This window comes from Podarcis raffonei, chromosome 12 (genome assembly GCF_027172205.1).
Source record: "Podarcis raffonei isolate rPodRaf1 chromosome 12, rPodRaf1.pri, whole genome shotgun sequence".
Classification (NCBI taxonomy): Eukaryota; Metazoa; Chordata; class Lepidosauria; order Squamata; family Lacertidae; genus Podarcis; species Podarcis raffonei.
Genome location: NC_070613.1, coordinates 55,335,584 through 55,350,931, shown reverse-complemented (window position 1 = coordinate 55,350,931; position 15,348 = coordinate 55,335,584). Strand labels below are relative to the sequence as shown.

General features: G+C 43.1%; 1 protein-coding gene across 4 annotated transcripts in view; it reads left to right on the top strand.

The window, feature by feature from the left end:
- ELMO1 (engulfment and cell motility 1) overlaps positions 1-15,348 on the top strand; it is a 283,672-nt gene that overhangs the window by 40,345 nt on the left and 227,979 nt on the right. For 3 of the 4 annotated variants that reach the window (XM_053409945.1, XM_053409946.1, XM_053409944.1), the window contains exons 2-3: positions 1,468-1,621; positions 15,248-15,288. In XM_053409945.1, coding sequence (XP_053265920.1) covers positions 1,544-1,621; positions 15,248-15,288 — 119 coding nt within the window. In that variant the 5' untranslated portion in view covers positions 1,468-1,543. The remainder of the gene's footprint in view (positions 1-1,467; positions 1,622-15,247; positions 15,289-15,348) is intronic. The other variant, XM_053409947.1, reaches the window with a different exon arrangement.

Genomic DNA, 15,348 nt, shown 5'->3' with positions numbered 1-15,348 from the left:
AGGCAGTGTAAAAGGTGTTTGGGTCCTCAGGTTCAGGAGAAGGTGCCTTTGAGTGTCCTGGCTCTGATTCTGCAGACCCTGGTGCTGTGAGCTCTGGTTCAGTGGGCTCCCACTCTCTTGTATCAGGCTTGGAGACAGGACTTGTAGTCTGGTTCCTTAGATGGTAACACTACCATCTCTGATTCACTGCCCTGGTGGTCATTGCTGGACTCTGGAATCATGACACCCCTCCTTTGGAGTTCATGAGTTCATAGTGCTTTGGCATGTGTGACCAAGCACGTATATTGTGTTATATGAACATGGTGGATTACAAAGCCCTTGATGGAGTCAGGCAGGTAGTGGTTGACCTATCAGGTCTGGTAAGTAGGTCTGGCTTGTATGATCAAGACTAAGGCTTTGGAAAAATGATTCTATGTATGATTTTATTGGTGCCCCTACCTTTGTGCCCCACAGTCTTCAAAGTCTGCAGCCTCTGGTAGTTGTGCTTGGTTCACTATTTCCCAAGCTATCTTTCAGATACTGCTTGGCCTTTATGCCGTTACAGTGAGAAAGTCCTAGCATCTCATAAATTGATATTTGAACGGAAGTTCATGATTCAGACTTTTAAATTACAAGTCCTACAGCAGGGACATCTAAATATCTTATTTTTCACACTCACTATTCTTTTCTTTCAAGCTTCCATCTTTATGACTAGAAACCTTTTTTTAATGGAATATTGCTACAGTTCTAAGTGGAGCTTGTATGCTGTTCAGGTTTGACTAGGGTACTGGCCCTTAAAAATCCTGCCCACAGCATCAGTTGGTTTGCATGGCAGTGTAACTATATGAAGCTATTTTAGATCATGAAGGCATAGGTCGTTAAAGGATGAGTCCCATATATTCCAAATCAGAAGTGCTTTATATATATAATGAGTTGAATGCGTTACTCTCTCCAAGTGATGTTGCTGCATCGTCTAGTGCTGTTCTATTTTGCCTTCCTCCTGACATCCTGGTTGCTATAGTGCAATGATCTATTTGTGAACATACAAAGGATCATTGCCATAATTAAAGGGAAAATGTTTTCTGGTCATAACTTCATGGGTAATGCTTCTTGAAAGGTGATGGACTAGAATATCTAACAGGTTATTTTGGTTCTCCAAAACTCTGGAATGCAATGCTCAATCTTTTTTTCAGCCTTTCTCTAGCAATATAGTTCAGATAATTTCTATGGTTTTTTTTTAAAAAAAAACTATCTAGTGCATGGCTGCTGTTCACAGTACATTTTAGTGCTTCAGCCATCTTTTGAGCAGATTGTCTAGTTGCATGCTGTGCAATATAGTACTGAATAATTTCAAACTTTTAGTGTGTGAATATGTGTAATCTTTCAGAAACATACACACCTTTTGTGTACCTGCCAAATGATGCAAATAGATGTATTTGTGTTTGAATCTGTTTTAAACAGTACTCTCTCTTCTTTCTCTTCCTCCAGCTGCGAATGAAACAGAGACACTCCGCAGCATTTAGTGCTCAGTTTCACCAGCTTTGAAGAACAGTGACAACTAAAAATGCCACCTCCCGCAGATATCGTGAAAGTGGCTATAGAATGGCCTGGTGCCTTCCCCAAGTTGACGGAAATTGATCAAGTAAGTGGCTGATTCTGTGTATTTCTACATATCCGCGAAATTTTACATAGGCAGTTTTTAATACTCATTTTGCCTTCCAGACAACCATGTATATAAGATTATGGAACTACTTTTTGCCTAAACTGAACATTTGCTGCATTTGGGGTGTCTTCTTCAGCCATTGGTTGAACTAAGTTGTAATTTTCTATAGATTGATGATTTATACAATTTCATGAATTCTTCATAAAGGAAGGGTGTATTAGAATTTGTATGGATAATATAAAAAAATCCTTCCAGTAGCACCTTAGAGACCAACTAAGATTGTTATTGCTATGAGCTTTCGTGTGCATGCACACTTCCTCAGGTATCTGAAGAAGTGTGCATGCACACGAAATCTCATAGCAATAACAACCTTAGTTGGTCTCTAAGGTGCTACTGGAAGGAATTTTTTATTTCGTTTCGACTACGGCAGACCAACACGGCTACCTACTTGTAACTAGAACTATGGATAATACGTTGGAGTTAAAAGTATTGCTTTCCTTGTTGGCTGTGTGACTTAAGACATCTAGTTGGCACTTAGCGTAACGAATTTCAGAATGCCTTTTAACTGTTAAAGTGAAGTACTCCGAGGGACTGGACTAGACTTGCCTTTCCAAGCCGGTTCTTGGGTTCTTCTGGACAGAAGGGTCTACAAAAGGCTTTCTAATCCATTTGTGCTTTTGTGTTTTCCTCAGTTCTGACTATCTGGCCAAACTTGGAGTGCAGTCCATGGCTCAGCCTTGATATGACTGCTAGATGCAGAGAAATCTGTCCAGTTCAAAACAGTGCTTCATTGTAGTTGTGCAACCTCACTTTTGCTGCAGTTATAGCCCTTGACAGCTACATATGTGTGGTGGAGATAGCTCTGTTCTACTTGCTGTTTCATGCAAGTAGAAATCCCCCACTGCAGCTCCTCTCTGGACTAGGGAAATAACCTTAGAATGAGTGTGGTGACACTACTAAAATGATCCAGGTCTCTTTGCAAAGCCAGAATCCAAGGCCCTTCACTTTAGGCACAGCAAGAACAAACAGTCCAATTCCTGAAATCAGTGAAATTTCACACCAACAAAAAGTCGGAGCACTTTATCTCATCTTTTCTCCAATCTACACACACCTTGCTGTTCTAGTATAGGTTAAGACAGGAAAGCTGTTCATGCAGCCACTCCACATGAGCCTGGGTTTGTTTGTCCTCCCTCTCTCCACCCCTGGCTTGCCTCTAGCAGATCATTTGAACTGTTTGTTGCGTGCAGTTTTTTTTGTAGTGCAATTCAATTCACTTTAGGAAGCTTCGCAGTGGCATTTGTTACTGTCGTTTTTGCTTATGACAAATCATGAACTGTGCACAGAATGCATTCTGGGTTTGAGAATAAAGTAGGCATGTGGAATTGGACTGTATCCTACAGTTTTCCAGTTTTCTGAACAAAATCAGAAGTAGCCTCTTCAATGTTTGGAATGTATATGGTTGGTTAAAGTTGCTATCTTGGCCACTGATTCCCAGAACATGTATCCCGGTACCCTAGTATATCCCAAGAGGAGCTGAAATGTAAATTAACCCAGCACACTGCAGACATCTGCCACACTTTGCCCCATGCAGCAGGGAGGGTATTTGTAGCATCGGTTTCCCCTTTTGCCTGCCAATGTATGGATAATGATATTTACACACAGGAGGGAAAAAGGATTCGTTGGAATTTCTGATACAGCCTGCAGTATATCATGAATCTTAGAAGTGTTTCCATTGCCCAGAAAGTGTGATTCCCTTAATGAGCATTGACCAGCAAGCAAAGGGGAGGAGAAGATGCCAAAAGTTAATGTCATTATCTTCACATATTAGATAGACACCTACACATTCTTATGGAAGTTGATTAAGAACATGATAAATATATGTACGTTTTGTAAGAAACCACAAAGTGTGCCTTCTGTTTTAATCCAACCTCCTCTGTCTCCTCCCCCAACCCATGTCCTAGTTAACAAAAGTCTGGAAAACATACATCTGGGCGAAACTATGGAATTATACAAATGGAATTCTTTTGTGGCCTTGGAGCATAAACTCACCATAGAATGTGATGGAGTTGCCTAGACAACACTATTCAGTGCAGCCCAAATAAGGATGTTGGAGTTCTTTTGAGCTCCTTTCTCCACACCAGGTCATTAATGTCAATGGAAATGGATGCAATGATGTCTTTAAGGATATTGTATGGCAGCAGCCCTCTCCCACCCCCATTTTTTAGCATTGTGTTGCTGCACTTACAAAATTCCTCTTAATGCTCTTGTTCGTGCTGTTATTACTCGTACTGGTGCATCTCAGAACTAATTTACATTTATATTAATACAATTAAAAATCTGAATAAAAGGCATGTATTTATTAATCTCCCCTTCAAAAGCTGCTGCTGTTACCAGAAGCCTTCAGGAAGGGCAGTGGTAGTTTTCTTACCACCCCTTTGAGACAAACTGTGCATTATAGGGACCTGTGTAGGACTTTATGCGAAGCCCTTCCTTAAGCGTTGGCTTCCTGAGCCTAGTCACTAGTTCAAAAGACCTGCACTTGCTTGTATCAATTTGCTTTGAATGTGGAGAGTCCTGGAGAGTCATTCAGCTTGCTGTCCAAGCAATTCTCTTCTTAATGGTTTGGTGTGTACAGACATTTGCCTTTACAAATCTGGCTACTACTGTAGGCGCTGTAATAATAATAATAATAATAATAATAATAATAATAATATTTATTTATTTATTTATTTATTTATTTATTTATTTATATTTATTTATTTATTTATACCCCGCCCTCCCCTCCCAGAGCTGGGCTCAGGGTGGCTAACACCAGTAAAATTACAGTAAAAAACATAATAGGGGGGAAAAAGAAACCAAATTAAAATACAGGTTAAAATGCAATATAAAATGCAGCCTCATTTTAAAAGTAGCCCATAGATCAAAACCATAAGGGGAGGGAAACATAAGGGTCAGATTGAGTCCAAACCAAAGGCCAGCCGGAACAGCTCTGTCTTGCAGGCCCTGCGGAAAGATGTCAAGTCTGTCTCCCTGAAGTTCTGGGCAGCTTGTTACGAGGCAGCTGACTTGGAAAGCCAGGAGCTGGGTTTGTTGCTCTGGGGGGACGGGACTGTTGTGGAATGAAGTGCCTGACTAAGTAATAGGATTGGCTCTTGAAGCTGAAACCTAGGCGTGGGGAATCCTTCAGATGTTGCAGAACTCTAACTCCCATCAACCTAATCAAGCATGGCCAATGGCCAGTGGTGAATAGAGCTGCCATTCAGCAACATCTGGAGGGCCAGAGGTTCCACACACCAGCTGTAAATCAAGGAGCTGTATCTACACTAGCATTTCGCAGGAGGCTGTTGCACAGTTTGGTGGCCCCTTTCAAGTTCTGACTGCTCAGGCAAATTCGCAAGTGTGGCAGAGTTCCATATAAAAGGTAAAGGCAAAGGGATCCCTGACCGTTAGGTCCAGTCGCGAACGACTCTGGGGTTGCGGCGCTCATCTCGCTTTAATGGCCGAGGGAGCCGGCGTACAGCTTCCGGGTCATGTGGCCAGCATGACTAAGCCGCTTCTGGCGAACCAGAGCAGTGCACGGAAACGCCGTTTACCTTCCCGCCGGACGTGCTTTCAAACTGCTAGGTTGGCAGGAACTGGGACCGAGCAACGGGAACTCACCCTGTCGTGGGGATTCAAACTGCCAACCTTCTGATCAGCAAGCCCAAGGCTCTGTGGTTTAGACCACAGCGCCACCCGCGTCCATCTAACATGCTTGCAAATGGAGACCTGGAACATAAATGGTATACCATTCCATAAAAATTATGCTTCAAAACAGTTAATAGTGTTCAAGCAACTGAGCCAACCCACAGGTTATGTGAGAGGACAAAAAGTGGCTGCTATTATTAGTCACTCAAAGATCCAGCTTACATATTCTGCAAAATATGTGAAAAAGTATGTGTTTTTTCTGAATGCCCTGCGTTAAGTTAATGGAAGAAACTGCATAAGTGAATACTTGTATACACAGAAAAATAGCATGTCACAGAAAAGGCACTTTCTTGTGGTGAATTGGTTTTCTGTGTGCAGGGAGACTTCTTTCTTAGTGAAAACATTTCACATGCAGCACCCTGACCTACAACCTGAAGTGATATGATATGTGCCAGGACAAACTTCATCATTGGATTTTGCTGCTTACATGAACTCTAGTCCTGATTATTACTATTATTATTGGTAGTAGGGTGGACTTGGCTTCTATAATTGTTCCCATGATCAGCTATAAAAGATAAAGGTAAAGGGACCCCTGAGTGTTAGGTCCAGTCGCGGACGACTCTGGGGTTGCAGCGCTCATCTCACTTTATTGGCCGAGGGAGCCGGCGTACAGCTTCCAGATCATGTGGCCAGCAGGACTAAGCCGCTTCTGGTGAACCAGAGCAGCGCACGGAAACGCCGTTTACCTTCCCGCCAGAGCGGTACCTATTTATCTACTTGCACTTTGACGTGCTTTCGAACTGCTAGGTTGGCAGGAGCAGGGACCGAGCAACGGGAGCTCACCCTGTCGCAGGGATTCGAACCGCCAACCTTCCAATTGGCAAGCCCTAGGCTCTGTGGTTTAGCCCACAGCGCCACCCGTGTCCATGATCAGCTATACCCAATCCCTAAAAATTCCCCAAAGAAAACTTCCTTGGCTCAAGGCAGTTGCACCCAACATTATATCTGAATTTCTGGCAACTTGTTCTCTGTCCATATGGTCTTACAGGAGAGGATACATTTGTCAAAGAAACGCTTTCTAGGTGTTTTGAACCATAGACAAAAGAATGCCTCCACTTCGTTAAAACATGCATGCATACTTCAAACTTCCACACACCCATTATTCTCCACGTGTTTAGGGACATTTTTGGGGTAAAAATTGACAAGATAACTAGAGCTTCGTATGATTTTAATTAATTGCAAATTAACTTATTTACATTTTAGCAAGTAGAACACTGTATTGCTTATACTTCAGTTGTTACCTCCAGGAATGTATTCATCCTACAGAAACAAACAGTGAGCAAAGTTTCAGAAATGTGTGTTTCAATAAATTCTTGAAAGTTTTCCCATGTTGAAGAACATGCTGAATTATGTCTCTAGTACCTCACACAGCAGCTCAGAAAAAGTAATCTTCAGCTTCATGCTGTGCCTCTTACTGAATAAGGAGTTCGTAAGTTTATTGCACACCAGAGGTATCAGAGTTGATAGCAAAAATGGTTGTATCCTGCCTCACCATGGCTGTCATAGGAAGACTATGCTCCCTGGATGTTTTAGCAGCGATGCATTTTTGATGCCCCAAAGTATGGTTTGGATTTAACTTACCCCAAGTTTCTGTGTTATATTAGGCGAAGGTACATGACCAGCATTGGATCAGAGCTCTGCATCCCATCAGTTCTAAAGCCGGCCTAAGTTCTAAGACCTGCAATAACAAGTGTTCATAAACTCGCCTCTGAAGCATTTTAACTGGCTCTCAGTGGCGCTGCCAAATTGAAATCAAGATGTGGTTGGGGGGGAAATACTCAGTTTCACTTGTAAGAAAAACAAACAGTGAGTCTCCGTGTGTATTTCATATCAGTTGAGATTTCATGCGCAATCTGCAAAGGGGGAAAGGGTCACTGGCAATCTGCCTCTTGAGGGTAGCTTTCAGGAAGCACATTCATTTATCAGCCCCTCCTTCCACCGGATTACTCCTCCACTCTCTGATCGGTGACCACAAACCATCCAAGCTATTACATGCACTTTATTTCTGAAGCCCTTGCTACTACCCCATGGCAACTTCATTGTAGGCCTTGGTTCAGATGGGGAAATCCGCCCCGCCCCTCAGTTTAATCTCGCCCTAACCATGAGAGTGGTGAATTCAGAAACAAAATAAGTGATTTGATAGCGCATCCTATCAAAGACCCTGATGTTGGGAAAGATGGAGGGCACAAGGAGAAGGGGACGCCAGAGGACGAGATGGTTGGAAAGTGTTCTTGAAGCTACCAGCATGAGTTTGACTAAACTGCAGGAGGCAGTGGAAGACAGAAGTGCCTGGCGTGCTCTGGTCCATGGGGTCACGAAGAGTCGGACACAACTAAACGACTAAACAACAACAGTGCATCCTAAAATTGCTTTCTATAACTCTTACAGAGGCCTGCATAGTTAGTGATGACCTGCCTAGCCAACGGAGCAGCCCATGTGGGTGTTGGAGAAACTTGTTGGCATTGCTGTGTGCCTGGGATTGCTAAAAGCAGCGTCTGTGTTTCAAGAAATTAGCATATCTGGACATGTATATATTTTGTTATTCAATCTTGGGTGACTTTGGAGTGCAAGAAGAGATCTGTATGTTATAGTGCATAATCAAAAGGGGGAAGAGAAGAGAGAGGTGAGTTGAGTGCTCTGCCGTGTGCAGTCAGAAGAAGTGAATAGCCCAGTGGAAAGTCTGGGCACATTAAATGTTGTAAACAAGCCCAGCAGATACAGGCTGGACCAGTGCCTGGGTGGGAGACCACTGAGAGCTTCATGTAATCCATTCTGAGCTTTCCAAAGGAAGACAGCATATAAGGGAAAGGTACCCCTGCCTATCAGGGCCAGTCGTGACCGACTCTACGGTTGCGCACTCATCTCGCTCAAGAGGCCGGGAGCCGGTGCTGTCCGAATACACTTCCGGGTCACGTGGCCAGCGTGACGAAGCTGCAGCTGGCGAGCCAGCACCAGCGCAGCACACGGAAACGCCGTTTACCTTCCCGCTAGAAAGCGGTACCTATTTATCTACTTGCACTTGGGGGTGCTTTCGAACTGCTAGGTAGGCAGGAGCTGGGACCGAACGACGGGAGCTTGCCCCGCCGTGGGGATTCGAACCGCCGACCTTTCGATCGGCAGGTCCTAGGCTCTGTGGTTTAACCCACAGCGCCACCCGCGTCCCAAGACAGCATATACATTTAGTACAAAAAATATTACATGGTTGAAATGCAGTCAGTACGCAGAAGTACTGGCAAGAAGACAGAGCATTCCCAGACACTTGCTACCAATGAGAGCAGTGCTCCATCTAGTTAGCAGAATTCCTATATTCGCCTTGTCCTTACGTTTCTCTGCTGAAGCTTTAAAGTAAGTGCATGCATGCAAGTGCCCACATTTAACCCCTTGCAGACAACTGTTCTAATACATAATACCATATAAACTTGGAAAGAAATGCAAAATTAAATGCAGCAGCTTAAGAAACATTGGATTGGAGGAACTCACCTCATCTCTATTTTACAGATAATAATCTGTAAAATTAGTATAACAGTGACTTCTTCACGGGGTTGTTTTGAGGATTAGTCAGAAGGAGATGGCATGTACTAGTAGCGCTACAGATCTTTTCAAATAGTAAAAGCAGTTTGTTGTCATATACATATCTTTTTCTTCAGGCGTTAAAACTGGCATCCTGTTAATGTTCACTGAATTCTTCTAAAAGACTTAACTTCCTCGATGTAATGACTTGCCACATCGACACACATTGTTTCCCAGCAACACTTAACATTCTGCTTGCTTTATGGACCGTCATGCAAGTGCAATATCAGCCAGGGGAAATGAAGCTACCATTCCATTGTCAGAATGAAAGAAGAGAGGGAGCTATGGTTTATGCAGAAATGTTGGAGAAAAGCACTCCGTCATCAGCCTGAGCTGAGAAGTTGGTTGTACATAACTGTCAAATCTAGCTAGTCTAGGATAGTAGTACCAGAAAGGATTGCTGGATTTTGCAAATTGCAGCAGTTGTGTTTAGGGACTCTATGACAATATGTGCTGGTTGTTTCTCAGTTTGAGTGCAACCTGGTGGCACCCTATCCCCCTAGACCTGTGAAGGGGACCTCAGCACATGTTTCCTGGGCCTTAATACGCATCCAGTCCACGAATTAAGGCTTCAGATCAAGAAATGTGTTTCATTTAAGAAGTACTGATGCAGAATTGCTTTGTAAAATGCATTTGTTAGCAAAGTTAAAAAAAGAAATCATTGTTGAACTGGCCGAGGGATTAACAAAATGAAAAATAACCACCCTTCCTTCTCCTTGACGCCAGGCAAATATTTACAATTGGGCAAGGGGGAAAAAACAACAGCATTTTGAGGAATGGGGATGTTGTGTTTGGAGAGAAGGAAAAACACACACAAAGAGAGGTCTTAATATTATCATTAAAAGGGGCTGGTTGTTTGGCTTCCTTTTTCTATTAAATTGTACAGTTCTGAAATGTAGACTCTTCTGTTTTCGTTACGTTTTAGAAAAAAGTTCCACATCAGGCGATAACAGAAACCAGTGCTCCAAAAAGACTCTGGATACACAGTTCTTTCCAGAGGGGGAGATAACAGCTTAGCCGGCTTACAAACCCAGTTGTCCCTTTCACAGACATTGACTCTTTTGTTGGCTTGTTGGCAGGGGGTGGGGTGGATGTTGCATGTGTGGCACGTTGTAGTAATACTTGTGTTACACTTTTGATCTTTCTCACTTGCCAAGGTCTGCTCTGTAGCCACGAGTTACGTAACTGATGGCACTCGCTGCACGTAACGGGCGTGGAAGGCTTCCTGGAGTGCTCCAAGAGCATCTTGCTTACAGCTGTTAGTGTTTTAATGCTGGAGACAAATTGTGTGCTGTAAGAAAGAAAAGTGGGGGGGGGGGGGGGAGAAGAAGCATTTTTATCATATGGGAAGTATGGCTCATGAGGGGGAATGCAGAGGCAGCTTAGGGGTGATTTTATGTTCTTGTTAATTCCTAGGGGCCTTTTATTCCAGGGATCAAGTGTGCTAAGTTGCCTCTGAAATAGAAGAGCAAATTCTGAGTCCCTGAAAAGCCATGCCTTGCTATTTCTAATTCTGTTTGTTCTTGGTACAGTGGTACCTCAGGTTACATACGCTTCAGGTTGCATACGCTTCAGGTTACAGACTCCGCTAACCCAGAAATACTGCTTCAGGTTAAGAACTTTGCTTCAGGATGAGAACAGAAATTGTGCTCCGGCGGCGCGGCAGCAGCAGGAGGCCCCATTAGCTAAAGTGGTGCTTCAGGTTAAGAACAGTTTCAGGTTAAGAACGGACCTCTGGAACGAATTAAATACTTAACCCGAGGTACCACTGTATAAGCTTTCATGTGCATGCACACGTCTTCAGATACACTGAAACAGAAGTCGACTTCTGTTTCAGTGTATCTGAAGACGTGTGCATGCACACGAAAGCTTATACCAAGAACAAACTTAGTTGGTCTCTAAGGTGCTACTGGACAATTTTTTAATATATTTTGACTGTGTCAGACGAACACGGCTACCTATCTGAATCTATTTCTAATTCTGTTAGCTAAAATAACGATGACTGGTCTGTCAATACTGAAATACCGGTTTTTTGTTTTGACAGAACCTTTGTCTTTTTGAATATACGATTGCATGCATGAAAGCTCAACCTGGTTGTCAGGGTGTTCACAGACAGGGGCAGGGGTGAAACTAGGCTTTATTTCACCTGGGTCAAAGACCCAGTTTGGCACCCTCCACGTGCATTTGCATAACACACACCGGCTGGGAGCCTCAATGGTGCCCCTCTGGAGGCTTCACCTGGGCCCAAAAACGTGGGTAGCCTCCTGTAGCTACGGCTCTGTACAGGGGAGCAAAAAACCCAGACCATTTCTTAGCCTGTCTGTACACCTCTCCCCTTTGGGAATGCACCTTCTCTTCTTCCTCCCGTCCTCCCCAAATGCTCCTCTCAGCTCTGTGGACTGAGAGATGCTCACTTAGAGGAAGGAAGCTTCATGACAAGTATAAACTCTAGCACAAAGGAGGATCTCGTTAACTGACAAAGGACACAGGTTTACCTTGCTGCAGGGTAGCAGGATGGTCGCGAGGGCGTCCCTGGGCAAGCAGAGCTTGCAACCAGGTGAATGAATTGTACTTTGTAGGGAAAGATGGAGATACATTTCCAGAGAATGTATGTTTGGGATTAACCCAATTACTGGTTGAAGATGCTTGCTACAGTATGCATTTGTTACTTTCCTAGGGTAAATTAATAACTGATTCAAGGTGTCTATTTGCATTAGATATGGGAAAGGTTCCGGGACTTAATTAGGCTTTTGTACTTAAGTTATTCAGAGGCTCATTATACACATCTATTATTGTGCAGAAATTCCCAGAATAGTCACTACTATGGAGAGGATATTTGGCAGGAACCACGAGGGCTTTCCTTGATAGACGATACTTAGCTTAAACTATTACAGCGATCTCAAATTTCTTTTGTTGCTCAGAGCCGAGCCGAGGTGAACACATAATTGCACTTGCAGTTAATGCAGAATGCTGCAGCGCGATCGCTGAGAGGAGTGAGGCCTTGTCAGCATATAACACCTGTGCTCAGCGATCTGCTACCGGTGTTACTATTAGTATATAAAGCCCCTAACAACTTGGGATCTGCTCACCTACGAGACAGCCTAATCCCACATGCGCCCACTTGGCCACTTTGTGGGTGGAATTGGCGCTGTTGTAGGTGCCACATAATACCCGTTCTGCATTTGTAAGAGCTCCGTCATTCCAGATTCTGGAAGCAGCCGCACTCCAACTTGCTGACTCAGAGGTTTAAGGAAATGTGGCAAATGTGGTAAACCATGAGCCCAGGTTTGGAGACAATGCTAAACCAAACCACGGCTTAGCTCACAGCAGCAGCAGCAGGACCAGAGCAGTTGCAAAGCGGCCATGTTCTTCTCTATGAGAACCCGCACATTGGTTCAATCGCACTAAGCCATGCATTGGCTCAGTGTTGCATGTAAACTAGGCCACCCTTTGCAAAACAAAACTGACTAGATGTGTTTATTTCCTGGTGACTGCTTTAATCAATCTACGTCATCTTTGTGACAATCACTTATTCATCCAAATGGCTCTTGCTTTTTTGCTTTGGTTTTTCTTCCTCGGCGTACAAGTGTTTATGTTTGCAGCAGTGTTCAGAATGTTGTGACATCTCCAGACCAGACAGTGTTCTTTCTATTTTGGGGACCTTGAAACTAAAGTAACTTTAGCCAGACGGCGTAGCACAGCAGAGAGAACTATACTGGAATTCATACTGCTGGTTTAGTGGATAATTTTAGCAGATTATTTAGTCTTATCTTGTTTAATGGGTGTTTATTGCATTTATTGAATTCACTATAGTGAATCAGGAAAAAGCAGTTCTGTATAATGTAGAGCTAGCTTTGCCAAACTCAGTATTGCAAAAAGGTTGCAGGTTTGATTCCCATATGGGGCAACTGTATACAGTGGTACCTTGGGTTAGAGACGCTTCAGGTTACAGACTCCGCTGACCCAGAAATAGTGCTTCAGGTTAAGAACTTTGCTTCAGGATGAGAAATCGTGCTCCGGCGGCGCGGCAGCAGCAGGAGGCCCCATTAGCTAAAGTGGTGCTTCAGGTTAAGAACAGTTTCAGGTTAAGTACGGACCTCCGGAACGAATTAAGTACTTAACCTGAGGTACCACTGTATTCCTATATTGCAGCGGTTTGGACTAGATGATCCTAAGGGTCGCTTACAACTCTATACTTCTATGATTCTATGAAATACACTTTAGTTATGACACATTTGTTCACCTAGATGTAAGAAAGGCAACTTTTTAAAAAAGTTGTTTGTGAATTGCTCTGTGTATCAATTAGAACAATGTTTGCTGTGAGATCTGAAGTCTTTTTTTCTGTCTAGGAGATGCTAGTGAGTACAGGAAATAATACCAAGCCCTTTAACACCCAGGAACTAATTACATTTAACATTAATGATCATCACTAGTAGTCAGACACTTCTGCCTCTCCAAAAAAAGGGTTCAGTGACCAGAGAATTAGGGGAAATCTCAAATATGTCAGATTAGTCCCTGCCCACCCACCTTTGGTAATTTTAACAGATTTGCTCCATAGCTCTGTTGTTTGAAGACCAAATTATTTGAAGACCAATTTATAGCAAATTATAGCAGCAGCTCAGACTATTTTAACCCTACCCCCACCCCACTTGCATAGTAAGTGGAGTGGGGTGGGCTTAATCTTTAAAGCAAAAGGGAAATGTGAACTGTCCTCATCCCTGGTGTTTTTCTCCCCAACGTAGTTGATGGATCTGGCCGTAAGTTATTGGTGCTGAGAAAGGGGGCTCATTGTAGCCACTGATCAATGAACCCAACTGAAGTGTTTAGCTTGCCTGCATTGTTTGCATTCAAAGTGCACCTCCACAGGGACTTCAGAGGAAGGTGTGTTGAGCAACGGAAGACTCAGTGGAGGTCAAGAAGTATCTCCTCTTTGCTGCCTTCACTTCCACAAAGTATGCTTGACAATAAGCGCACTCTTTTGTTCAATTGCTTACCTTCAGAGTCGTCCTCCTCTTGTGTTCTAGCAGTCTTCCAATAAGCTGCAATGCCCATAGCTCTGAGGGATACCACCGTGCCACTAGGGCTCATCAAAGTTCAAGAGGGTGAAGAGGGACGATGGTGTGAGCTGCTCAGCTCATTGCTATGTACCACAGAATTAACCCAGAGCTTCAACAGGGCTGCCAGACGGAAAAGACCCTGGAGTCGTCTGGAACGGAAATCTTCATACTCTGAGAGTGGACCATTCTAATAGCCCCTCCAAACCTTTGCAGAGGAGCAGCCACTGCAGTCTAAATCTTAACAGGAGGCCATCTAACCATGACAAGGGAAAGGTGGCAAGATCTCATACCTTCAGATCACTCTCTTCTTGCCCTACTGAGAAAGCCAGATTCAGGGCGTCACCAGCCACATGCATTGTGGGAATGCTGTGATAGTACCATTCCATGGTTCTTATGGAAGCCATGATGTCCTGAGCCAGCCCTGAATCAGTAGCCTCAATATTAATGTTAAAATTCCTCAGATTTTACCTCCATTTTTTTATTTGACCTCATTGTTTCTTTCAAACTCCAGAAATTCTTGTTCATTTTTACAGTGGTTTGTTAAAGCGAGCCAACTTCAAGCCATGGTTGTTATTTTGATTAACCATTGTATAATGTTGTGTTTGAACTCTGTGCTGGGACTCATCTTGCCTATGGTTTATTGAAGGAAGCCAGCTTGATAACCCATTATTTTAAAGTTGCCATATTTCAGAGCAATACTAGTTAAAATTAACCACAGATAAAATAGCAGTTTGTCGTTAATCAGAAATGGAAATAAGTACTAGGAGTGTTCTCAGTAATTCAGATCATGGTTCTTCCTCATTTTGCCGGTAGGCTGCTGAGAAATAATGTTTTGCTGTAGGGCAGGGATGGGGAACCTGGATCCTTACAGATGTTGTTGGACTCCAATTCCCATCAACCCTAGTCAGCATGCTTAATAGTCAAGGATGTTGAGAATTGTAACCGGCAACTTATTATTATTATTATTATTGTTATTATTGTTATTGAATTTATATACCACCCTCTACCCAAAGAACCACAGTTTCTCTGTCCCTGCTTTGGGGATACCTAATGAGTTTATAATAATTTTTCAGACCATTTTGATTGTTTTACATAGCTTATATATCAATTTTCAACAAACATTTGCACACTAAACAGAAATCGGCCCAATTTTTCTTTTGGTATTGCAAATATCTACTGAAGGCTATGCTATGATGTTCTCACACAATGCATTTTCCTTTTTTGTCCTCAGAAAAAGCCATTGTCAGCAATCATAAAGGAAGCCTGTGATGGGTGAGTTTTATTTGTTGCTGTGCTTTCAACTCTCAAAATAAACAGTTCTCAGATATATTT